Source organism: Corvus brachyrhynchos, unplaced genomic scaffold, assembly GCF_000691975.1.
Source record: "Corvus brachyrhynchos isolate BGI_N302 unplaced genomic scaffold, ASM69197v1 scaffold80, whole genome shotgun sequence".
Taxonomy (NCBI): Eukaryota; Metazoa; Chordata; class Aves; order Passeriformes; family Corvidae; genus Corvus; species Corvus brachyrhynchos.
In genome coordinates, this window is record NW_008236769.1 from 11,368,671 (window position 1) to 11,395,935 (window position 27,265).

Genomic DNA, 27,265 nt, shown 5'->3' on the forward strand with positions numbered 1-27,265 from the left:
CGGCGCGCACGTCATTCAGACGGCGGTGAGACGGGCGGCCTCGCCTCCTCTGGTGCCGCGCGGCGCTCAGGGAGTTGTAGTTCCGCGCGGGCGTGCGGCCTGTGCGGGGCTCTCGGGGCCCGCTGCCTCCTCTCGCCGCTCCTCGGGAAAGATCTCCTGGTCCTCGGGTTAGTTCGGCCCTGACAGATCCTGAAAGGAACGGTCGAAGCCAGATCATGCTTTTGCTGTCTTCTCCGGAGCTGTTGTACCTGAAGGTGGAGTGTGTGTGAGCTCTAGGGTGGTGTCCCCACTGCAGCCCGTCCGTCTTCTGGAAACGTTTCACAGAACCTCAGAATCACGGAATCAATTAGGTCGGAAAAGACCTTTGAGATCATCAAATCCAACCTAGACTGAACACCATCATGTCAACCAGAGTGTTATAAAGTGCTCATGCAGAAGGAGCAATTAATGGAATGCTATGTGGTGGTTACTGCACATTGCAACAAGCCAAGTCAGCCCGATCCAGTTCCTTCAGAAACATTGTGCGGCTTTTATACCAAGAGCGAAAAACACCACCATATATGGAAGACCACCAGGGTTCCTGAAGACCCTCAAGAGGCCTTTCTGAGGCTCACTGAGCAAACCCAGGCAACTTCATATCTAAGACTTTTCTGATTAATGTATACACCACGGTATAAGGAAGATAATAAACTAATAGGGGGCATCCAAAGGAGTGTGACTGTATTGGTTTGGCACAGCCTGATTTTAGGGTAGCAGGGGGGCCACAAAAATGGCTTCTGTGAGGAAGCTTCTGGAAGCTTCCCACCATGTCTGGCAGAGCCAATGTCTGATGGCTCTGAAGATGGACATGCTGCTGGCCAAAACTGGGCCAATGAGAGAGGTGTGTAGCGCCTCTGTGATGACATATTTAAGAAGAAAATCAAAACAAAGTCACAAGATTTTGGATTCGAGTCAGAGAAGAGGAGGTGAGAACATGTGAGGGAGAAGAACATGGTGACACCAAGGTCAGTGAAGGAGGGGCAGGAGGTGCTCCAGGCGCTGGAGCAGAGATTCCTCTGCAGGCTGTGGTGCAGACCATGGTGCAGCAGCTGTGCCCCTGCAGCCCCTGGGGATCCACGGGGGATGCAGAGGTCCACCCGCAGCCCCTGGGGGTCCACGGGGGATGCAGAGGGCCACCCGCAATGGGGGAGGTGCCCACGCCAGAGCAGGTGGATGCCTGGAGGAGGCTGTGATCCAGTGAGGGACCCGGTGGAGAGAGAGGGTCCCCTGCTTCCAGGCTGGAGCAGCCTGTCCTTGGAGGGCTGCACCCCGTGGAAAGGGAGAGCCCCGGCGCAGCAGTTGGGGAGGGCTGTGGGCCCGTGGGAGGGGCTCAGGCTGCAGCAGGGGCGGTGGGGCTGCTGCTCCTGAGAATGGACCCACGCCAGGGAAGTTCAGGAGAACTGTCTCCCGTGGGAGGGACCCCACGGCCTCACAGGGGAAGACTCCTCTCCTGGAGCAGCAGAAGGAAGTCTCGGTGATGGACTGACCGAACCCCCGTGCCCTGTCTCTCTGCACTGTCGGTGAGAAGGAGGGAGAGGCTGGGAGTGGAAGGTGTTCTAAAGGCTTATTTTACTTCTCATTATCCTCCTCTGATTCTCTTAGTAATGAATTCACATCGCCACTGAAGTTGAGCCTGTTTTGCCCTTGAAGTGTTTCTCCTGGTCCTTATCTCACTCATGAATCGTTTGTTAATTTTTTTTCCTTTTCCCTCCTCTGCCCACAACAGCGACAAAGATGGTGAAGGGCCTTGAGAGGAAGCTGTATGAGGAGCGGCTGAGGGCACCTGGTCTGTTCAGCCTGGAGGAGACTGAGGAGAGCCCTCCCTGCAGTTACAAGTAGGGGGTCGGGAGAGAATATAAGGTCCCGAGTACTCAGCCAATGGGAAAGGGGCCAGGGACCACCCTCGGCCGGGAAAGGGTATAAAATGTAGCCACTTTGTTGGAGGGTGTGTGTGCGTTCGGCTCTGGGGGAGGGAGACACACACCGGCTCAGGTGAATCGTTACTAATAAACAGTTTTCTTTTGCTTCGACGACTTTGTCCTCATATAATGGTATCTAAAAGTTAGTTTGTTTCTAATCGTCCTGTGCAGGGCCAGGAGTTGGACTCAGTGATCCTTGTGGATCCCTTCCAACTCAGCATATTCTGTGATTCTGTGATCCCTGGCTAATAAATATGCATATCATCCTGAGGCAGGCATGCATGTTAGGCCAAGTTGCCATCCGGTGCTGTAATAAAGTACTGCCTGCTTCTTAATACTACATTGGTATTAAGGAGTTTTATTCGTGATTTTTGGTGTCAAGACCATGGCCATGTCCAGTCTTTTCTTAAACACCTCTAGGGATGGTGACTCCACCACCTCCTTGGGAAGTCCATTCCGATAGCTAATCACCCTTTCTGTAAAGAAATTATTTTTCTCAGTGTGTTTCCAAAAAATGGGGTAAAATTCATCAGAGCCATCAATGTGGGAGATTGGATCTGGAGGAATTGTTCCAAGAGTAACAATGTCTAACTCAGAAACACTTGCAGAGGTGTTTCAAGGCCCTCACCTCACTATCAAAAAGGGTTTTCCCCAACAGCTTTACCTTCGTGCAATGAGCATCTGTCCTCTGGATTCTTACCACTCTCTGCCTGGCAATTTGGCTGTTTGTATATGAACTGGTAGCTTTCCCTGGTGACTTGTCTTTCCTCCTCCTCCTCTGGATGAGGAGTGCTGGAGATTTGTACTAGGTATTTTTTTTCCTTGCCGTCCCTACATAACCATCTCTATGTCTTTTATTTAAATAATAAATCATCTGTGTTCTCTAGAGCAGGTTGGATTACCTGGCATGGCAGTCACTGAGCGTGGGCTTTCCCTTATTCCTGAGGCTGATGTGGAAAAGGGAGCCAAATGCCACCAAGCAGTGACTGTGTTATGTGAGTGGTGAGCACCGTGTCCAGTGCCTGTCACATGGCAAAACCCCCTGGTCTTCCTCAGGTAATCTGGGCCTTGTTACACCTCCTTACACTGTAGTGGCGTGTGAAGGCTTCTGTGGTACGGCTGTTTGCGTTGACATGAGAGACCTCTGGAATGTGCAGCTTCCAGCACTATAAATGTTTCCTTATGAGTCCGTCACTACGATCAGACAGGTGCAACCTCTGATTTTGTTACTCTGTTTTTGATGGATGATTTCAGAGTTAGCCTTGTTCACTCAGGCTCCTCTTTTTGACTGCAAATGGTGTAACAAATGTGTAAATGAATGACTCATGAATTATTCATCCACCTGTGTTTCCATGAAGCACGTGTAGAGGCATTGCTCACTCAATTATCCGTGTGTAGCTTCACCAGGTTGGTGGATGGTCCCTGCCACAGGCACCAGCTGAGGCAGCAAGTCTCAATGAGCTGTGTGGCTTCACAGCTCACCTGGCTCCAGTGGCATTGCAGCTGCTTTCGTAACACAAGGCTAACAGGTCCCACCAGACCTTTGATGGCTCTGCATCGATCACCTCAGGTTTCCATGTATCACCCAGGAATACTAGGGAATGTGCTCTAGAAGCCAGTGGCAGAGCAGTTTTGGGTAGGATCTGCTGTGTCCAGCATCAAGTTCCACACATTTGTCAGGAGGAAGGTGGTATTTTTTGTTATTCTGCATATTCTGTTGCAAGACCTTCCATCACTGAAAAATCAATAGGCTAATATTGATACAAAAATACCAATATAGGAATAAATTGGTATTTTCTTCAAAACAAATTTTTCTACATTCCTCAAAACATTGATTCTGAAGATGACTTTATGCATCAGATCCCAAAGTAGCAATAGGGCTACTTGTGACCTCTGAAGGAAAAAATTCCACATCTGGATTACTGAGATTCCACTATTCCTCAGTCCTTTCATTAGAAAGCAAAGAAAATATGGAGAAGGAAATAATTCTGAATCAGCTTGATTGCAATTCTGTAAGAATTTTGAAAACTTGGTCCAAAATCACAGGGGAAGAAGCCTGCAGTATGATGGGGTTTTGAAATTTCCCTGACCTCCATATCTGCTTAATGATGCCTTTTTTTTTTTTTTTTTTAATTCTTATGAAAAAGTCTAAGAAGAACTGTTCAGCCATGCAATATCCTAGACCATGAGTGTCAGCTGTTAATTGCTGGCTTCTGGAAAATTGAGGTGTTAGAGTCACCACTTACCTTTGTTGCTCTGGAACACAGTGCAAAAGAATGCTGAACAATCACAAATGAAGACAAACTCCCTGCTGCCAAGGGTTTTTCATTTAAAGATATTACAATACCCTGCTGGATATGGTATCAAAGTTCCCTTTTCCCTTTGTAGTTCTGCTTCTATGATTCCTTCTTTTCACTCTCCTCTGTTCCTTAACTCTTGCTATGGAGCATAAGCCCTACCTGCATGGCCTTTGTGGACTACTAGAGCATTTACTTGGAGTGAAAAATACAGCACATTTTATCAGCTTGCAGGTTGTGGAAGTGATCTTCACAGCTAGATGGCAACAAAAGAATTCCATTAGACCTCCTTCAATAACAAGTGAGAAATGCAATGTTGTGAGAACATTAGAAGCAGCTGCCTCACTCTAATGTCAGTGACAGTCTCTTTCAATTTAAACATTTGCAATAGCCATAATTAAACACTTAGTAATTGGCACTGAGTTAAAACAGAAATACATTATGTAGTCTTACTGCTGGGCAGACTTTAATTCTGATTTATATGCTCCTTGGTTTTGTGCCTGGATAAGTTTTGTGATTTAAAGGCTGTTTTACACAGTATAGAAATTGTCACAGAGGGTAAATGATCTTCTAGGTGAGTAACAGAATTTTGACTTTTTCTGGAAGCAGCTCCCTAAAGAGATCAATGTTATGTTCTCCTTCCACTGTTTAAGGACTGAAGACATTTGCATCTGCAAATAGAGGCACGGTCTGCCTGGGTCACTGAATCTAGACTGGCTCCTGGATGCTTTCACATCATCTAAACCTTGTAAACAGTTTTCCCCTCATCCTCTAAAACAGCATTGAAACTGGCAATCCTCTTACATGATTAGTCATGTAAGAAGATGTGCTAGGAACTTGGGTTGGCCCTGCCTTCTGAAAAGATGCATGTGTAAACAAATGTTCCTTGGGGTTTGCCCTCATCTTTTTCTTTTGGAAAAATGAGCGTAGCAAACCATGGCATAATATACAAAACCAGAAATACAGGTCTCGACATTCTTACCCAGATATTTGCCATTATGCTGTAGGAGCTCTGATAATAAAGTTTCAGTTTCTTAAAGCTTTTGATTCTAGCAGAAAAAATCATTATATAATTAACCATTATATCATTATAAAATAACATAAATTCTTTTTCCCCCCCCCCCCCATTTTTATTCTATTGTGCCTGTAAGACCCACATTTTTCTAATCATACTGTAAAGGTAAAATAAAGAATAAAACTCAACCTTGTAGTGAATAGGTACACTGGGATATTTCCAGCAGGCCTGAATTTGTTCCAAATGTATTTTATTTTAGATCAGAGCGCAATACACAGGCTTTGGCTCCACTTCTTGCTGCTGCAATGAGCTCCCTTTTCTGAGCTGCTTCTCTGTCCATGAAGCCATGCTGAAGGATTCTGAACTGTCTTTCCCGACTCTCTTCCAGTTCTTTCCAATGGTTCCATTGGAAAGAATCCTGCAGGGAAGACACAGAGATGATCAGACTGCAGGTGATTCAGTGGTTCTCTTTAGAGAATACATTGAACTTCTATTTGACAATCCTGCTGGCTGACAACATGGTTTGTTTGCTAACGATTGGGAAACTTGTTAACATCAAACTTAGCATGATGAATAGAAAGGTAAGTGGAGTGGGTTGCCCAGCTTAGGATGACTTAAACACTGCTGCAACTCTCCACAAAACCATGGGAATGATAAACTGTAACATGCCTTGGGTGAGAGCAGGGGTGAGCATCCCAATTTGGTGTGATGGGAAAGCTGGGAAAGACAAGAGTTGGAGAGGGGGTAAGATGCTGTCTTCATGGGGTAAGTGTGGTGGTAAGAGTGGGAAGGCAGGTGTTGAATGGATGAGCCCTGCTCTGTGGTAGCAGAATGTGTGACAAAAAGGTGAGGTCAAGGCCACGGCTGGAGAAATTGTGCCTATGCAGGAGGCAGGGTGTTGCTATTGCCAGCCATGTATGGCACCATCTGCCTCTGCCCCCTTGCCAGTGCTGGCAGTTGAGCAAAGGTCTGTGAACAGCAGGTCTATTGCAGAGCTTTTCTCCTTATGTAATAACCAGACCTTGTTTGACACGATTCTGGTTTTCTGGGGGATAATCTTTAAGAGTCCTTCTTTCTTTTTACGCTCCATTGTTTTTTCTGCAATCTTCTTCTGCAGGTTTAAAATGCGTTCATCTTTCGTGGGCCTTTCACCAGACTGGGACTTTTTCTTTTCTTCTTGCCTGAAAAGTCAAAAAGATACAATGAGAAGGTAAAATAATATCATCCCACAGAATAAGTCCATGTGAGCACATATTACCTTGGTAATGATGAATTTGCTCTTGCTTCTGAGAACCAGCTAGACTCATACTATATAAATCATATATTTAAATCATATATCTTTAATGTGATACTCACAACTTGCCTCTTCTTGTTTACAGAACAGCATTACTAAACCGTATAGGATATTTTTTTCCCACAGGATGCCATGATGACAATATCTGGAGTATTTCAAGCCTGACATGACATTCTTCAGAAAAAAAAAAAAAGTGCAGAACCTGGAATGATACCACAGCTCTTTGCTCGTGCAAACTATGGAGTTTTCCTTATGTGATCATCAGTATTCATCTTGATTGCTGTATTCCTTGGCAAATAAAAGATATTCTTTTCTGTGTAATCCCAATGCCCAGATACAGAATCAATGGGATGGTGATGTATTAATTAAGGTTAGCTGCTCTGTGTGAACATAAATTGATAGCAACATGTGCAGCATAAAATTAAGGCATAACAGAGAGGTTATTTCTTAGCCTTCCTTTTTCCTCCTCTTCTATTGTCCCCACTTTTCTGTCCTCTGGAATTTACATTTTAGCTGGTTTTCATACTTTCACCTAATTGGCACAATTTACTCACAACTTCTCCATGTAGGTTACACCATGTTACATAGTGACTCACTTAATATCCAACTTTCTCTTTTATTCAACATTGACTTTGAATTTAGCTTAGTAAGATCAAATTGTAGAGTTAATATTATGTCATGAGAAGCTGTGATTCTCTGGCCAGATTTAGAAGTAAAGGAAGTGTCAGATCCTCCAAGGAATGCACACAATTGTATAGCCATGTTAGATCTGCTAGGTACAGCTGGCAAAGTTAGTTTTACTGTGGTGATGCGTTACCTTTATTGTATTTTTATATTAGTTTTCTGTACCCCAATGGTTCATCCCTACCTTCCCCACTCCTATTCCCAGTTGGTTTCCCCCAGACCCAAGCCGCTCCCCGGTGCTCCCTACATGGTTGTTCTCCTCCCCTTGTTCTAGCTCTTGCCCTATCAATCACCCAAACCCCTCCTGTTGTTCCCGAAGGTCCAGTGTCCATCATCTGAAACCTCCCAATTTACCCTTATATGGTCCCCATCAATCCCCCGAGACCCTACCCCTCTAGATACCTCCCCCTTTGGAAATCCCCTAAACCTCGATGCCCCATTGGGGCATGTGATCCCTTTCCCTCCTCCGCTTGAGGCTATTGGCCCAAGGAAATGTCTATCCTCGTCCATATCCCTCCCTTAGAGATTTCTATTGGTCCCCAGTTAAGCCATCCCCATTGTAACACCTCCCTTTATAAGAGGTTCCTTGGGGCTGCTCGAGGCTTGTCTCTTGGGAGTTGTCTCCAATAAATTTAGATTATCCCGTGTGGTAAGCCTCCTTGCTACTTTTTATCCTCTCCCTTGTCCGGACTGCTGACAGGCACTGTGCCTGGAGGTTCAGCTCCCCTGGGCAGAGCTGAGCTCCTGAGGAGCAGCTTTAAAGCCGAGAGCTTCCAGCTGCTCCCCACTCCTGTCGCACACCGCAGGAGCTAGCCTGGGCAGTGGTCAGTGGCGGTCATTGCGACAGCTTTATAAAAGGTCTTTTATGTTTCAGTGGTGCAACATTACAATTGCTTTTATTGGAAACCAGATAAAGACTCCAAATGGCCCAGAGTAAAGTGCACCAGGGCACTGTCCAGCTGATTCTGTAGCTGTCATTCTGCCAGTGGCAGGACAAGTTTCACAGACAAGTTTCCTTTTGAAGAGAAATGTTTTACAATTGAACTCTTTCCTTATATCTTGGGTGTTTTCAGTATAAGACACACTCTTCTCAAGAATCTGGCAGATGAGGAAGAAGGAAGAAGTTCCTTCTGATTCTAAACCCACCAATTTGCCTTTAAAAAGTGTCTGTATAAGAATCCAAGGATCCAAACACTTTTTTCATCTTGGGAGAGATGGCTTTTGCCCACCTTGTTAGCTTTATCTTTGCTTATAGGAAACTCGGTGGCAGCAGTTTCCTTCAGTGCAGCCATTCCAGACTAGAGATCCCCAAATCCTCAGGAACTAGATAAAGGGGAAATATGACCTATGTTACATTCTGAAATGTGACTGTGAACTCTGAATAAGGGATGCAGTTAAGCTTTGCTTCTCGTCTCCAATTGCTTTCCTGAGACACTTCCTGAACCTCTCTGCTCCTTGTGTCATGCTATCTGGTTAGGATAACATTTCCTTATCCTCTTTGAGACTGTGATATACTCTGCTACACCGAGATTAATTTTTAACACTGTACTGTAAATCTAAAAATTGTGTACTATCATTTAATCTAATTGAGGACATGGGTTATTTCTACTTGCACTGTATCAAGGCATTGCATTCCAAAGGATATAGGAGAATATAACAGTAAGGTTTTAAGTAAATACTTGATGATTAAATCTTGTCAGTTGGAATAAACAACAAAACCTTTCCTTAAATGCAAATCCAGATTCTTGTAAATACAATTAAAGGAAATATGTCAAGAAGTTTAACATCATGAAGGAGCAGCAGCTACTTCTGTATTAACATTGTAAATAGTTGCTTATTCCCAGAGTAATATTCATTCCTCTTCTACATGTAGTCTTGTGTCAGTCCTCTACACTATTCCAAAAAGCTGCCAATCCCATAGTTTTTCACATGCTACACCATATCATAACAGAAATTCCAAGAGGGGAAGGAATGAAAAAAGGAATTTTAAAGTTCTGGTTTTCTGTGGTCAGTTGAGAACTTTGAGGACTCAGGATAGAAAAACCTCTTATGATCTCTGTCACCTCATATCATGTATTTCCTAAGGAAGTAAGGTAACAGCCAGTCAGAATGGACTAGTACACAGAAAAATCCTCTCCAGATCAATAGAAAATTATGTGATAATTGATGAAAATTCTTCTCAGCTATATTTAAAAAATGGCGAATTTGAAGATTTGCACAGAGGTTTCCTCCTATAATCTATATTTGGCTTTTCATTTACATTTTCAAACTCCAGTTTTGCATCAAAAATATAAAGAGGTAGATGTATGACAGCTCTTAACTGACTCAATACTTGTAGGAGGTGGAGCAAAAATGACCACTTGGCCATTCTAGGCACCAAAATATCAAGCAGGTAGGACTGTATTTATAAGCTCAGCTTACAAAAAGGAGTCTTGTGCAATAAACACAAATATTTTTTAATAGCAGAATTACTTATAGTGGAATAAACATTTTTTTTAATTTTCTCATAGTCTCAGTGAGTAGGACTGTCTGTACTTCGCAGTACCTTGCCTCTTTCTGTCCATATAATTCTAAGTTACTGCAGTTAGCAAAGTGAATGTATCTAACTGTTAACAATTCACTGTTAACAATTCACTGTTAAGGCAGTCACTATTTTGACATATAAGAACACTACATTATTAGACTGATTACTATTTTGTACTAATGTGAGTAATTTAAGCACTCAAAATCTGACTCCCTCCCAAAACAATTAACTTATTAGGCACCTAATTTTAGGTGGGGAAGTGATTGTTATTCTTAACAGTGTTCTCCTTATTTGAAGTAAAAATTTTGAAGCTGTATAATCAAAGTTCAGTCACTGAATCACAGAATGGCTGATCTGGAAGGGACCTGTGGGGGTTATCTTGACTACTCCCATCTGTTTAAGCAGAGCCACCTTGAGCTGGTTGCCCAGGTCTGTGTCCAGATGGCTTTTGAACACCTCTAAGGATGGAAACTCCACAGCCTCTCTGGACAAGCTGTGCCAATGCTTGATCATCTTCACAGTAAAAAGGGTTTCCTGATACTCCTCTTGTCATCTTAATGGTCACCACTGAGAAAAGCCTGGCTTTGTTTTTTTTACAGCATCTCTTCTCATCTTCATGTTTCTGATCTGTCATTGCTGTTAAATTTCCCCCTTCTGTTTCAATGATAGTGAAGAACTCATTTCCTCCTCTTCCTTCTTCTCTTTCTCCTCCTTTTCCTCCTTTGGCTGCCTTCACACTATGCCCACCCTTTCCCAGTTCAGGCCAAGAGAGAGGGGTTACACTCCTCTCAGTGTGTGTGGTCAGTGCCCCTTGTCAGGGAGGGGTTTGAGCACTGGCAGTGGCAGGGAGAGAAAGGAGTGCTTTGCCATCTTAGCAAACACACCATCATTGCTGAGAGCACCATCAGTGCTGAGAGCCCAGCGTGCTACACCATTACCCCAGTGTGAGATGGGGAAGTAGGGAACTTTTGAGCTCTGGGAGTCTGTACACCTTCCTCACATACAAGGAAGTCAAGGAGGATTAGTGCCACTCTCCTCTGACAGAACCTTAGGGGAACCTAAGGCGTCATTTCAAGTACACAAGCATGTCACTTGAGTACATTAGCATGTGTTCAAACACACACAAATCTGCTGGTGCTCGAAAAAGCTGAGAACAGAATTGCTTGTCCACTTCAATGACAGTGCTGATTTTCAAACTGTGTGAAATTCTAGCAGTTAAAGGGACATCCTGCATATATACCATCCTGCAAGCACTCACAAAGCCACTGCTGTGATAGATGTCATGGCTTGCAGTCTATTAAAGGCCAATGTCTCTGTAATTTTTCATGTTCCATTTCCTATTTTGTTTAATATAGCTCATTATATGCTTGCACAATGTGCTGCTTTTGTGTAGATGTATGTCTGTAAATGATATTGAAAGGAACCTGCTTAGTAAGTTAGAGATTAAACTCCAGCTGTCACCAAAGCAGGTTTGTTCAGCAGTTTAGCTGCCATACTTTAGCTGATTAGCAATAGCCTTCAATATATGCAATTTAAGATCTAACATGTAATTTTATACTGATGCATAAGGCTAACTTATGAGGACCATTGGTAAGATTTGCTAGTCTACCCCTATAATGATGAATCAATTCTGTAAACATAAAAATTTTACATCTCCTATGCAACATATCAAGAATAGAGCCCAAACAATCACTCATACTGATTTGAGAGGTATTTTAGGATTCAAGGTCTGCAAATAAGTTTAATACACAGAGCCCATAGTTTCTATAGAGGGAAATAAAAACTGCATGAAAGTGTCTAGCATTTGTAAATGCCGTGGCCAGCAAGCCATATTTCTGTATTAACAGAAATAACACCAGAGATTTGGATTCTGGATGAAAATGCATGAAATACACTCCCAAAGAACAACATTTTTGGTATACTATGATGATGCCTTTTTATAGGAGTTACTTCCAAGTTACACACATAAATTTATGCCTAGGAACTATGAAAGGAAAATGTCTTCTAACATCTATAATGAAACATTGTATTTCTTCATTTAGAAAGCAAACAGGGCTCCATTAAAATTACTGTATAACTTATCAAGAATCTGACCAGACTGACTGATTGATTGATTCAGAAGCTTGAAATGTAGTATATAATTTAATTTGGATTCTACTATCTTTGGCATGCTGGTCTGTTCTAAAAAACACTTCAAATGACAGAACAAAAAGTGAATCAAAGCTTCTCATTCAAGCACAGCTTATTTTGGGATCAGAAGAGTTTTAGTTCTGAATTAAGCCAAAGAGTGTAGTTTAAAGGAACCCAGCCCTATACAAAATTCACAGACTGCACATCTAGAAGAACAGACGATTCTTTAAGCAGGTACTAGTGAAACAGGTTTTATGTAGCACACAAGTTCTTAATGCTTAGTTTGCATCTCTAATGGAAAGCAGTGGCTTAAGTTGCTCGCACAGGCTTTCAAAATACTGAGTGTTTAGCAACGAGAGTGTATTTCCAGCTCCAACTCCATTTCAGGTTCTTAAGTCTTAAAATCTTTTCTTGATACATGCCATAGAAAAGAAGGTCACTGATCTGTGCAGTCAATCCACTGCAGCTGCAGTTATTGATTCATTAAACACATTAAACTGTCTTCTTAAATACTATCATAGTAAAACCCCAGTCTTTGGAGATTAACTATCAGCAACAAATCAAATTAGAGCTGAGACGAGTGAAAACTAGTGAAAGGAATACATCAATACTCCCTTCTGTAACTGAGATGTGGAACTGGATGATAAATGAATAACATGAATTGAACTCTGAGAAGCCACCTTCAGGCAATAAACATGAACCTAAGACATGTCTAAAAACGTGTTTGTAGCCTCATAGAATACGTCTTCCTAATGTCAGCCTGAACATCAGTTTGCAAAATAAATATGGCAAGACAAGGACTTATCTCTCAAAGCCACAAATCGGAAATGTGAAAGACAATTTGAAAGAAAACAGTGGCAAATATTTAAGATGCAGTAAAAATGGTCAAGAGGTGTGCCATGTACACTTCTACACAGGCTTTATTCCTGCTCAGCTTTATTTGTAAATAGCTTTAACTTAGATTTTAAAACCTATGTGGAAGGGACCCTGTCTTCTGCATATGTGAAGCATCTTTGATGGTTATGGATACTTTATGACAATGATTAATAAATATTCTAATTAATAATAAATATTAATAATGAATGCAGAATTTCATCAGAGAGTCTGTAAGCAAAGAATTTCCCTTTTGATCTAATGCTATAATGTATTTAATTTCCAACTTATTATTGCCATCACAAAATCTTCCTAAAATATTTTTAACTTCTAGAATAAGACCTTCCTTTTCACATTACAGATGAAATTCAAGGAAGAAAATTACAGCCCTAATCTTGGTTCAGATGAGAATGAGAAAAAACTTTTAAGTGGCAAGCTAGAATGATTCTAATAACATCAAATTAGTTCTGATTAGCTGAAAAGGAACAGAAAAAAGGCAAAACTTCTTTCTAAATATATATTATTGGCTCTGAATCCTGGGGCAATACTGTCAACACTAGCCTATGGAGTGTCTTCAACCATAAATGATGAAAAAGATTTGTTAAATATGATGAAAATTATTTTCAAGAATTAAAAGGAAATCCTGGCTCCAGTGTAATCCTTGACAAAAGTCATACTGATTTATAAAAGGGCTGTATTTTGCTCTGTACTTGTTCTCCTCCTCAAAGGCTGGCAAAATATTAACAAAGTTGCAATGTCTTAAATGTCACATGCTGTTTTATACTGACTTTAAAGCAGCTGCTCGTCCAAGTTCTGCTCTGAATTGGGAAATCTGGTCCAGTTTGTCTAGAAGAAGTTGTTCCTTAGCTTGTTTTTCATGAATTATCTGGTCTCTCTTCTCTTCCTCTGCTGCCTTCTGTGCTTCCTTGAGTAGGGCGAGGCGTTCACGTAGTTCCACTATTGACATTTCACCAAATAAACCATGGCCACCAGTCTAGAGAACGCGAAATATAGGTTTAAATAACACTGTAAATACCAAGGGGAGAGTAAATGAAATATTTTGATTGTGTTCCAATCCATGCTGAAAATATTCTGACTTCCAGAAATATAGGGATGGTCCTAAACCAACTGGTATTTAAAAACTGTTTTTAAAATCTAGAGCATATCTTTCATAAAACATTTAAAGAAAAAGCATTGGAAAATATATAGAAGATTAATCATAAATACAATGTATTTGCTCTCCAAAAAATTCTACTTGACTTTTAATTAGAATTTTGAATTTAAAAAATGTGTAAATCTACTTTTTTTTTTTAATGTGTGAAACCAGAACAGACTTTACACTAAAAAATACACATTTTTTGTATTTATCTATTTCCAAAGTATGCACTTGATCTATAATGGTATCTACTATTTTTATCTGAAATGACTGGGACTAAACAATGCTTTGTGCCCAGAAAATTCAGATCTTAATGCACAAATTTAAAATATTCAAACCTGAATGTTTAATGAAGGCTTTTTAATATCCACTTTGCAGTGCGAGTGATAATGAGATTCTGAGATCTAATGAGAGACTTCTGCACCTTAGTTTGCAAACAAAGATGGATAATTTCCAAACAGCTTTGTGAAGGCTTTAAATTTTTGGCCCTTGCTCTTACATATACTTTGTTCAAGCCAACCACTAAACCATGTCCTTAAGTGCCACTTCTCATCTCCAGGGATTGCAACTCAACCACTGCCCTGGACAGTCTGTTCCCATGCATGACAACTTTTTCTGGGAAGAAATTTTTCCTAGTACCCAATATAAACCTCCCCTGATACAACTTGAGGCCATTTCATCTTGTTCTATCACTTGTTACTTGGGAATAAAGAGCAACACTCACCTTGCTACAATCTCATTTCGCCTGCATGTATGGAAAACTTGCATAAACCCACACAAATAGTGAGCTCCTGTGTAGCTTTCTTTGCAAAATTTAATCCATTCCACTCCAACTAATATTCTTTTGTCTATCTTAACATAGTTTTGGTACACACCTTTGGTGCATGCCTTGTACCATAGCATGTTAAAAAAAATCCTCCTTTTATTGAATACTGAGTGAGTTGTTGACAGAATAGTAGTGACCTTTCTGCTTGTGAGCTTTTGCCAAAACTGAACATGAAGGGGAAGGAAAAGAAACTGGAAAAGAGAAGGATGCTCCATCATAGATAGATGCTCAGATGTTCAGTTTGCCTTCAAAAATTGACTGCAATTCAGTTCCTCTTCTCTGGCCTGGGATGCCATATAAGTAGTATAGTCAGGTGCTCATCCTCCAGTGTTCATTCTCTGGCTCTTCTGAGCAGTGGTCCATGAAACAGATGGAAAGCCAAGAGAGATGAAGAAGAAAATAAGGGGAGTGGGAGATAAGTGGCCAGGGGCAATAAAGCCACAAAATAGAATATGACAAACAACCAGGCTTGGATTTCTACTGCTGGAAGATTTCCAGCAGTTTTGGTCCCCATAGCTTCTTTTCCTAAAGCTCCAAAAGTTGAGTTAGTAACAAGAGATCATCGCTGGTTTTTCACTGAAAGGCCGGTTGTGTGATATTGTCTCAGTGGTTTCTGCTTCCATACTCTGCATGTCTGCCAATCACCTAAACAATGGTCACCAGTAGCATCAGTAAACAATTGCTAAAAGAGTTCAGTCTTATGCAGTCTTTATTTTTACATAAAAAGATGTGCTTTTGAAAAAGATGTACTACCATAGGTTGATGAAATAGTATTATGGTTGTTCTGGGTTGACAGTTGGACTGGATGATATTGCAGCTCTCTTCCAGACTTGATGATACTGTAATCTCCTTCTCAGTTTTCACTTTAAAATGATTTGCAAATAGTAAGTGCCATAAGACTTTGCTTCTAGTTTAAACTAGTCAGTGACCATTAAGTTGTATTCACAGGAAGTGAAAGGGAAATGTTTTGCAAAAGGGTATATATACCTATATATCTGCAGTACACAATCCCTTTGAATATACACAGTACACATTTATGTAAAAACAGTAGTTTTTCCTTTTGATCTTACCTCTGTTAAGTCAACAAACTTGTGTCTGATGTTAGGTATAGACTCAATAGCTCGTATTTGTTGAATTAGTTCGTATCTTTTCCTGTTCTTTTCCTCTTCTTCTTCTAAAGCTTGCCGGAGAAGTTCTTCACTTTTTTCACAAACTTGCTGAACTGAAAGATAAGAATTAATCTCAGTTAGCTGTTTGCCTATTTTAACAAGTAGTCCATCTGAAGGAAATTCATATGCATTCGTGAATAATGATAATAATACTACTGATCTAAAGGTACTTGAGGGAACAGTCTGGCTTCGGTGGGAGGAATCATTAAAGAAACAAATGAGTACTTCCCACCTCCACCATCTATCCTATTCAGCACATAAACGTACTATATACATACACAGACACTTTGAATTACTGCTTTGTAATTTCTGTTCTCATTTGTGCATACTGTTTCATTACTTAATAAAAGGATATTATACAATAGAAAATATTCATAGTCTTTCAAGCTATGTATATCCTAGAAATGACTGAATTGCAAAGGCTGGTAGGCTCTGCTAGTCCATTTTGGGGTGGCTAACACTCTCTCCCTGCCTCAATCCTTATGAGTACAAATATGGAGACACACAGGCAGAGAAGTCTGCTCACCAAAATATGCCCACCTAGAGGCAATCTGTTCATACAGTAGATGTTACATGGCACTGTACTGGATATGTACAGCCATGTCAGCTGAACAGCCTGGGCTTTACTGGCTAGTGAATTAACTGAAGATTTTTCTTAAGGATAGGATGAGTAACATTATTTCCCTTTATCCTAATGACTGGTCTGTCTTGGATTTGCAACATCCTTCTCCCTTGGGATATCGTCCTTCTCAAAGATGACTTTCCTTAGTTACAGTCTTCTCTGGATGGTCTTTTCTGGAGAAGACAACAATCTTGGGCCATGATTCTTTCATGGCAGTTGTCGGGCAAAATAATACAAATCACAAGAATCTGAGCTTCATAACTGCATTTGACAAAAAGTAGAGTCATTTACATGTGCTACTTTTAGATGGAAGGAAAACTGGTTGCAGAACATTAGTGATGCATTTCTCCCACTTAAACAAAGAGTAATTCCCATGACCAGTAGCTTAGACTTTCTGATCTACCCATTACCATTTGATTCCTGAACTCATATTCATACATACATGGGAATCTTGCCCTCAATTTCAATTTCCCTTCTGTAAAAATTGTAATTGGCCCACTAAAAGAAAGAGGAAGTAATTTGGGGATATTTAGCATCACCTCTCATTTTTCTGGCAATATATAAATACCTATCTGTTGTTTGTATTCCTGGATCTTTGCTTTTACTTGCTTTACATTCTTGTGTCCTTCTGTGACCTGTTCCACCAGCTCTTTCATTTCTTTCTGTTCCTGTAGACATTTCTCTGCATACAGGTGCATCAGCTCTGCTTTCTAAATCACAAATAAACAGGTGAATACAACTCCTGATAACTGGTGATCTGAGTGCCTCAAATCATTGAAACAGGGCAAGGACAATTGGATTCAAACTATTACATCATCCACAAAAGTAGCACGGGACAAGATAGAGACCCAGATTTAAGCTCCCTTCTTCTGTGTTTTATTTACACACAACTGCCTTGCATGACATTTGTACTGCTATTTTCCATGATTCCCTCCTATGTTTCCAAGAGCAGACAGAAAGAGTAATTTCTGTTTGTGAGACAGCAGGAAGTGTGCAAATCTAATACACTGCTGGTTGTGTGCCTGCAGGAACTTCTTGGGCCCAAGTTGTAGCTCTGTAATGTAAAGTCCACTTTTAGGTATCATGTTCCTTTCTTTGTCAGAGGAAAGGAACAAAAAACAGGAAAATGGATTTTCCCACACTAGATTCCTTGCCGTTCTTCCTATTTCAGATGGAAGACCAGAGTTTTAAAACTCTGGAAAAGGAAGAGGGTCAGCACAAGAGCTGAACATTGGTGAAAGGGCAATTGGTGCTCAGTACCTTTCGAGATCTGCATAAGGATGAAATGCCCTGCTTGGTGACAAGCAAAAGGAGCTAGGTGGAATTGGTCAGGTTAGAACAAGCTTTATTTGCACATCCCCAAATCTGTTCATTTTGGGACATTTCTGCTAACAAATAAAACACATACGCTCTGAAGTTGAAGTGAATATAACAATTGCAATAATTTTGGAATGAGTGTGAATGATCACAGTATCCTCAGTTGTACATACTGGGGTTCACTTTAACTTCTTGCTATAGTCTTTCTAAACAAATATGAAGACTCAATGACAAAAAAGATTGAAAGGTTTTATAGGACAGAAAAGGAGCTCAACAAGCAAATGTTCCTTTTTCAGCATGGTCTTTATGAAAATTTTTTACATTTGTGGTCCCATTTTACATTGTTGAGACACTTCACAGACATTTGAGAGATGGTCAAGAGACAAGTACTGGGCTAGAGGGTGTAGCAACAAACTGGACTAATAGAAAAGAAAAGCCCGTGATAGTGGCTATGAAAAGTTTAAAATCTATAGTATTTGTTGACTCTTGATCACTTATTTATTTTATAGGAAAAGCACTGGGAAAATGTAATGTGATTTGTGAAAATAGCGAAAAGATCTGGCAATGATTTTGAGAAACTGTGATTCGCCAGATTGAAAACAGTGTGAAAATATTTCTTGGCATAAATACTCAGTTTTCCATATAGATGGGTCCAGAGAGGGTTGTCTGCCTGAATTTTCCCCTAAGACAGATCTAGATGTGTCAAATAATACGAAGTAAATTGAATTATATCCATTTAAGAAAACAAATTCTTTCATATTTGTGGCTCTTATTTTAACAAGATAAATAAATCAGTTATATATGGTTGATTTCATTGCTAATGGTGCTTAGTATCTCAGTGTCTGTTCAAAAAGGGTTTGCATAAGGACAGAATATAGTGGACCATCCTTTGACCTGTTTTTATTCAATTTACTTCATAAGTGTTAATCAAATCAAACACTTGCAAAAAGTACTTCAGTGTATAAGCACTGCTGTATCTGAAAGTTATAGCACTCTTTTCTCTTTGTTTACAGACTCCAGTGAGCAAAGATACTGCATAGAACTTTTACACCTTCTTATAATAAGTATCATCTCTGTTATGTTTTGCACAGATTGGAGGTCAGCAAGATTTGAGCATCCCTGTATGTATTACCTTTTCTCTCAAGAGATCAGCTTTCTTCTTATTTTCTTGAATTACGTTCTGACGGGCTAGAACTGCCTCTTCATGACTCAGTTTTCCTTGAAGCCTCCTACACTCTATTTCAGCCAGCTGTTCTTCCAAATCTTTTCCGCGCATCTGTTTCTGCCATTCCAAGAATTCAGATGGGTCTCCAGCCCCTTGTTGCAAATTTTCAATTCTGCAAGAGAGGAAAAAAGAGTGTACTATTCTCAGGATGTGGCTTTGTAGCCCTGCCTGGGTTCGTAAAACATTTCCAGTAGTCTTTGATAGAAAGTGTTTAATCTCTGCAGAGAAAAAGGCAATCATCACAAGGTCCTTTGTCAGATACATTTTAGTTCCAGTCTAAGAGGTGTTCCTACTATGTGGAAAGCCTGAGAAAGCCAGACTGGAAGAAAGTGCATAGGGCATGGACCTGAAAGTTTTCAGTAATCAAAGCCCCAAGAGAGGGCAAACTTTATCTATGTATGGATTCTTGTAAGGAGCAGAGAGAATAAGGCTAAAGGTATGAACATTTTCTGAAAGCACTGCTTTGCTTAGAGGTAGAAAGAACAAATAACTTTTCTCTTTGGCAATCTTCTTGTCCACTTTAACACAGAGAACAAAAAACTTCTGCCTAACACAATTTCTGTTTTGTATTTTGTCAATTAAATAATATTGCTGTATTGAGGCAAAGAAGTATTTAGCTGTTAAGCTGAAAGTCACATCCCTATTTTTTGTGCTCAGCTGAGAGAGAAAAGCATAGCAAAGCCCTGGGGCAGGCCCATCAAAGTCCTGCAGCAGAGGAGGGAATGAGCCAATAACTAGGACAGACACAAACATGGAGTGAATTGCATCCTACTGCTGCTCCCCAATGCATATACCTGTGATACATCTATCTCTTTATATATCTATATGTATTTATCTATATATATCTGTTTTGTGTTAAATGCAGCTGAAGATTAAAACTTGCTAATATTAAATAGTGTCAAGTTACAGGGAAAATCTATTCCTGTGCTGAGTGGAACACATTCTGCCAGCTAGAATGAACGGTAGCATATGTAATACGGAAGAACTTCAATATACATGAGTAGCTGATAACAGAACCTGAATGATGTATAATATCTACTTGCTAGAATCCTGATGAATGAACCAAAACCTGCTAGGTCCAAAGACCAAATCCAAACTTACACAGTCTTTTCAGGATTTAAAATATAAAATTTAAAAATTTAACTATATTTAGTGCTTAGCCTGCTAAGACAGGTAGATTAGAAGTAATACTAATGCAAGATGACACGATATAGTTTTATCTTTGTGAAGGCTTTCAGTGAAAATGTTCTGTGATTCTAGCTATGAAATACAACCTGCAGTGGCCTTCCAGGAGTCACCCTCTCCCTAGTCAACATCCTCTGAAAACCTGTGTTGCTGAATAAGGATTCTTTATGCCAGAGGAATCCTTATGTCAGAATTTCTTAGAGCCTTAAATGCACCAGAAGGACCTGAAAACTCTTATTACCCACCTTATCCACCACCATGGATTCAGTGCTTGTGTTCAAAGACAGCTCTGTTGCAGTGTGATTGTCTAACATTGGATGGGACTGGAGTGAAAAGAACTGTGTGAGGAAGAGCTATGAAAACTCCTGGTTGGTGTGTGTGTAGTTTCTTCCCAGGAGACACATTTAAGTCCATGTTAACAGCCTTGGTCCTTGTTAAGCTATGCCACAGAGCAGCCTGCACCCAGCCTGGGGCTGAGTTGACTGTGCCTGCTTGACTTGGCTTCCTGGCTGGACCTCGGCCCAGATTCATCCCTTTGGACTTTCACAGCACCCTTGACTGACCCTGCTGTCTGTCCCTGGATCTGCCCCACTGCCTGCCAGGGTACCATGGAACTGCTATCAGTGAGGACACTGTCCCTACATGTCCTGCTGTCATTCTCAGATCTTGGCTTATCTTGCTTTAAGGAACAGCACATTCCTAGTGTGCTGTATCTTACTGTGATAGAAATGGAAAGGTCTTTTTGTATACATATAAACAAGTTCAAGTATCAAATTTGGCATGTAGTTGACCACGACCATTAAAGAAAATGGAGATATATGAAATTATTTGGCTTAATATAGATGCATCTTGTACAAAGGACACAGAAATAGATATGTATTCAGGTCATTATTTATTCTGGAGAATTGGAAAAAATATAAAGTGATCTTGTACTTTGCAAGTGCACACTAGCCAGAGTGCTAAATCAGAACACTGTAACATTCTACAACATTTACATAAAAAGAATGACTTTACTGTAGGCTTTCTCTTCAATCCACTTCTCTCTTCATTTGCCAACTGTTTTTATAGAATAGAATGCCTTACAAAAGATCCATTAGTTTAGTTTACCTGGAATTTACTTAATTATTTTTAATGTGGATAATTATCCTGTATCCAGGGATGTGAAAAGCAGTCCTGGGTGGAGTGTAGTCATACCTTTTGAGCTCCTCTTCCAATTTCCTCTGGTAGAGGGCACCCTCCCTCAAAATAGCCGCTGTGTTTAATTTAATGGGTATATTGTCAATCTGTCAGGAAAGGGAATGTATATTCTGTAGTTAGTAATGTAAACCATAAAACAGAGTATAAAAACATCTCAGTGGGTTAAATAAATTGACCCAAGACAGCATAAATTTTGCTTAAAGCATTCATCTAGCATTAATCTGACATTCACAATGAAATTGCCTGCTGTTCATAAACCATTCAGGCTGCTTAAGAAATCAGCAAAGTCCCCCAAGTGGATTATAAATTTGTAATCACTCTTGGACCATGTAAAATCCCATAGAATGTCTTCACTTCCTTTCATATGTTGCAGTGCTCATATACATTGTGCAAAGGCATTCCATCTGTTTTGGACAAAGACAATAAACTGCCTCTCTGAAAGACGGTCGGTTAGCCAAAACAGTGATGTAAAACATAAGCGGCACCCTTCATAGAAGATCTTAGAAGCATTTTATAAATAATCGCTATTACAATGTAAAAGTATTTACAGGACAACTGGAATCACCCATTGCCATATCCATTTTCTAGACAGTAGAAGTGAAGAACAGTTCTCAGCAACTTTCAGGCTTCATTGTTTGTGCTTCCAGGAGTAATAGATGCAGACTTTTTAGGAGAAATCAAACTCATGGTGTAACTTGGACTAGATCCTGTGGCTGCTTTGTTCACTCTTTGAAATACTGTGTTAAGACTGACTCCCAGACAACTTCTAAATACTGAGGGAGGAAGGGATCAATTTCTCTGCCAGTTAAAATTGTTCCCTGCACAGGTAGGGTATTCAGAAAAAATGGGTCACCTTTGCAGACACATGTAAGAGACCTGATCTGAACCAAGGCAAAGTAGTGCTGCTGGAATAAGAACTGGGATCATTCCTGCAGAAAACAAAGCTTATTCATAACACATTTTACTTAAATCCAGACAAGTTCTGTGTTTAGAATTAAAACCTATATTTAAATTCCAAATTAAGAACTTAATGAGTAGCTGAGAAACAGATGCACAGAATCACTCAGGCTACATACTGCAAATGTTGTATGCACAAATATGAACTTCAGACTCCTGAAATACGTAAGCTAACTGGAAAAAAGCATGCTTTATAATTTATATTAATTAGGTAGGTTGAAGAGAGAGCAACACATTCCATCACCTAGAATTCATTAAGTAAAATTACTGTTTTTACAAAGATAGCATATTTTAATGCACAAAAATTAATTATTTGTCAGTTTCTTGATAAAATGATGATAACTTGAAGAATTTAGGAAAAGAATCCAAACCAATATATTTTTTTTCTTTTGTTCGACTTACTGTGACTTCTTAATGTCCAGTGATGTTCTACTTTTTGATCTGCTTCTCAATACATCTCAAAGCCTTCTGCATTATATGAACAGTTTGCATTTTACGCCTGTACTGTGTATAAAATGTTTCCTTAGAGTAGACATTTTCTCTGACACATGTAGATGTTTTCATACTTTTGACAATTTTCAGTGTATACAGATGTCATGTTCTGTATTTACCAAGTATAATTTGGGTAGAGAGCTGAACTAAGAATGATTATGGAAATGCCTTTAAGTTCAGTTTCACAGTTTATTGACCAGAAATATGGTTGTTTATTGAAACAGAAATATGGCAATATTGTCAAAATAACTAGGACTCCCAAGACATATGCAGGCAGGTATAAGGAAAATAACTAAATAGATTCTTCTATGTCATATAGTATCAAGGAAGCTCTGAATTTTACTCATTCTCTTCCTGTCATGGGATATCCTCCCTTTTTTCAAGATGAGAAAATGGAAATAACTGGGAAAATTGCTGAACACTCTAATTGTTGTGGAAAAATATCATATTCACTATTGCCACCTAATGAACATACAATAGCTCACCAAAACCAATAAAAATGTAAAGAGCAAATATGATGTGAGTAAGAGGCAGACTGAGACAGAGTGATGATGCATTTGTACTGTCTCATTCTCCCAGTGAAAAGGATGAATAGATACTTTGGAACAGCAAGAGAAATAATTGCTGCTGCACATAATATATGTCTCTAAAATGAAAAAAAAAAGACATATACTGTGTGTGTTTTAAAAAGGGGAAAGCAAAATACTGGTTGGTTAAAACATTATATAATTTCATTAATTTGAAGATAGACTAAAATTTTGTATATACATCTTGGATAAACCTTCCTCTTAGGATTTGTCTACTCAGAGAGTTGCACAGGCAGGAAGGCAACAGGAATAGAAAGTATCTTAAAAGTCAATAACAATATGCCTATCTCTGCTAGAAAGTTACAGCAGCATCTTGAATATCACCTAACCAACCTTTAAGGCAAATGTGTTTAGACAAGATAAAACTGTTTATGCATCTAGAGGAGATACCAGCAAGTTTTAGAAGTGGCCCTAATCAATGCCAGAGGATGCCAGATCCATATTTTCCTTGATGCAATTTAGGCAGATGGTTTGACTCTTGTTAGTCTGCACAAAAGTTTAATTATTTTATATTATCAGGAAGAGCAGTGGCATATACAGAGTTTTGAACTGAGCCCACGTAATTACAGGTCATGTGTGTTTGTTTTAACTATGTAAATGTTTTCTGGTTTGGTTTTTTTCCTCCTTCTTTTTGTGCAAAATGAACCGGGATCTTATTACTTTACAGTAATTTAAATGCTGCTGGACTGTAAGCAAGTAGACTGAGTAGCTGATACTGTTACTAAAGATAACTTCAGTGTGTTATAAATGCCAGACAGGCTTTAGAAATGCTTGCCAGATGCCCAGTCCCCCAAACAGAGAATCAATTTTTTCACAGTGTTTATGAGCTGTACCTAAGTACATAGTTTTAAAGAGTAGGCAGACCTGCTCACAAGATATTTGAGATCACAATACAAGCACAGATTCCACCTGAAATTATTCTGCATAAGAACTTGAAACAAATGAAAGGTGCCAGATTATATAAGACTGATGATTATCCGTAGTGCAGTTACTGCAGAAACAGAAATGTGAGTTTCCATGTATTACACTGCTAAGGCTGAACAGCTCTTTTTCCATGTTTACAATTCTCTGACCCTTGAAAATTCTAGAAGAGAAGCTATCAGAATAGTGGATTTCATGACCTCAGTATGTGTCTGAAGGAAACAAGGCAAACATCCAGCCTGATTGTATATTGTGTATCAGACAGTCATTAGCTGGAATGTTTGCTCAGCATTCTTTAAGATCTCATTTTGTACAGCAATGTACTGATGCAAGATTCTTCTGTCCTTACGCTGAGGTCTTAAACCAAGGTTTTACAATGCTTTTTTTGCTGGGGACAATTCTCATTTCATACTGTTTTATATAAAATCTTCTGCCTTTGTAACTGAAAACACTGTTAAGGCAATATGGTTACATTGTGCAACTGCACACAATTTACCTCAGGGAACCAAAAGATTTTAGTCACCCTGACCAGCCTCACCCAGGACCTCCACTCACACCATATGCTCATTGGTCTGGGAGTCCCACTTACACTCAGAAATGGGTTTCAGTTCTTTCCCATTGTGCTGGGAATTTTTCCACTCCTGGTTGTCTCTCCTGTTCTGTGTCCTGCTGTCATAGACCTGGGTTGCTGTTGTAGGTTTGTCTCCTGACTGGACTGTTGGGTGGACCCCACACCTGACTTGTTACCTTGTTTTGTGCAAGGGTGACTTGCTCTCAGCAGAACCCATCACTGCCACCAACCTCCTCACATTCAGGTATTGTATCCTGGTTGGTGAGGGCACTGCCTGCTGACCTGCTTGCGTTACCTTTGGCTCCTTACTTCCCTTCCCTCATGGAGTAGCCCCACTCTTGTTGCTCCCTGACCATTTCTTTGTGGATTGTTAATGGTGCATAGGACAAAACCTATGAGCCATAGACCCAATCCATCCCATGCTCCTGGCCATGGAACTTAGTGTAAAAACATGGATTCGAGTCAAGTTTCCATTACCACAGGATCTGCATGTATGTCAAATTTTCAAGTACATTTGACAACAGTACCTTAAAGGTTACTCACCTTGCTTTGGATCTTTTGAGCCTTGAATGGTGGTTTACTCTCCATATGGTCATGTATATTCTGCAGTTCAAACCAAAAATACATTGTTTCATTTCAGAAACAAATTTTCAATTATACAGCAAAAGATATTAGATATTTATCAAAGCTAACACTTGAATATTCATATAGAGTAAAAAATACACAGGGGATGTATTTTGGAATTGTAATATCCACAAAAATTTGCTATGTACACGCAACTTAGTGGGCATATGACTGCACAAAGGTAGGTTCAAATATAGACTAAAATAATGCTATGAAGTAACAGTAATTTTTTGTTTGACTATGAAATATTACTTACACATATAGATAAACATATAGCTTTTAACTGAAATAGATACTGAGAAGACAAAATAGGATGTCAAAGCACACTTCATGAAATTATTAATTAGTAGTAGAATTCTACTGATGCTTATTAATTTAATGATGTTAGCTATAGATACTGATGTGAAACTCTCTGGTATCATGGGGGTGAACTCAGTGAATAGAATATGCAGCACTGATGCTGAAATGAATATATTACGTACATAGTTTGGTGACATAACTGTGAACTGGGAATCAACCAAAGCAAGAATTCTGTATGAGTGGGACCATTATTCCCTCAGCTTGGCAGCTCTGTGGCATCAAAGTTAATGGAAAAATAGTATGTGGATTTAGAGAAATATTGCCAGTTTGGAGATTTGTTGGAGCAGTTTCACAGAAAGGTTGCTTGTCTCAAAACCAGGAAAATAATAAAGCAGCACCAGAAGTATAAGAAAAGGGGGTTGTGCATCAAAGAGGCAAATGTTGGTATAGGGATGTGAAGTGACGCTATAGCTATAAATCATAGCACATAATGTCTAAGCCCAAATAAACATAATTTTTCAAATACTCTAAGATATATTTAAATACTCCAGATATTTTTCATCTTCATACTGGGCGATTTTAGGCATGTATTTTGTATCATACCTCTCTCTTTTCAGGTTTGATGGTTGCACATCTGAACTGGTTAGTATTTGCTTTCAGGAGCAGATCCTAAAATTAAAACAATTAACTTAAAGAGTGTGGTACATTAAAATTCTCTAAGAATAATTTTATGTCTCAAAAAGCCTTGTAGCCCCAACCACTATATTCACAGACTCATAGAATGGCTTGGGTTGGAAAGGACCTTAAAGATCATCTTGTTCCAACCCCCCAGCCACGGACAGGGACACCTTCCACTAGACCAGGTTGTTCAGAGCTTCATCCAATCTGGCCTTGAAAACTTCCAGGGATGGGGCATCCACAGCTTTTCTAAGCATCCTGTGCAAGTGCCTCACCATCCTCACAGTTAAGAATTTCTTCCTAATATCTAATCAAAACCTACCCTCCTTCAGTTTGAAGCCATCCCTCCTTGTCCTCTTACTACCTGCTCTTGTAAAAAGTCCTTCTCCATCCTTCTTGTAGGCTCCCTCCAGGTACTGGAAGGCCTCAGTTAGGTCACCCCAAAGCCTTCTCTTGTCCAGGCAGAACAATCCCAATTCTCTCAGCCATTTCCTCATAGGAGAGGTGCTGATCATCTTGGTGGCCTCCTCTGGACTTGCTCCAACAGGTCCATGTCCTTTCTGTGCTGGAGACCCCAGCACTGGATGTCGCTCTGCAGGAGGGGTCTCACCTGAGCGGGGCAGAGGGGCAGAATCCCCTCCCTCAGCTGCTGCCCACAGTGCT

General features: G+C 40.0%; 1 protein-coding gene and 1 long non-coding RNA gene across 2 annotated transcripts in view; one reads left to right on the forward strand and one right to left on the reverse strand.

Annotated features, from left to right (window-relative positions):
* Nucleotides 1-5,466: 5,466 nt before the first annotated feature.
* Nucleotides 5,467-27,265, reverse strand: part of CFAP99 (cilia and flagella associated protein 99) — a 51,420-nt gene continuing 29,621 nt past the window's right edge. Inside the window, exons 8-16 of the mRNA XM_017727735.1 lie at nt 26,528-26,593; nt 25,544-25,603; nt 21,470-21,558; nt 18,998-19,202; nt 17,117-17,258; nt 15,828-15,979; nt 13,564-13,769; nt 6,292-6,451; nt 5,467-5,688 (exon numbers count right to left, since the gene is read on the reverse strand). Of these exons, the coding sequence (XP_017583224.1) occupies nt 5,521-5,688; nt 6,292-6,451; nt 13,564-13,769; nt 15,828-15,979; nt 17,117-17,258; nt 18,998-19,202; nt 21,470-21,558; nt 25,544-25,603; nt 26,528-26,593 (1,248 nt within the window). The 3' untranslated portion in view covers nt 5,467-5,520. The remainder of the gene's footprint in view (nt 5,689-6,291; nt 6,452-13,563; nt 13,770-15,827; nt 15,980-17,116; nt 17,259-18,997; nt 19,203-21,469; nt 21,559-25,543; nt 25,604-26,527; nt 26,594-27,265) is intronic.
* LOC108445074 lies at nt 6,389-6,743 on the forward strand. Its single transcript, XR_001859819.1, has 2 exons — nt 6,389-6,480; nt 6,691-6,743. It is a non-coding gene; the product is annotated as an uncharacterized LOC108445074 (long non-coding RNA).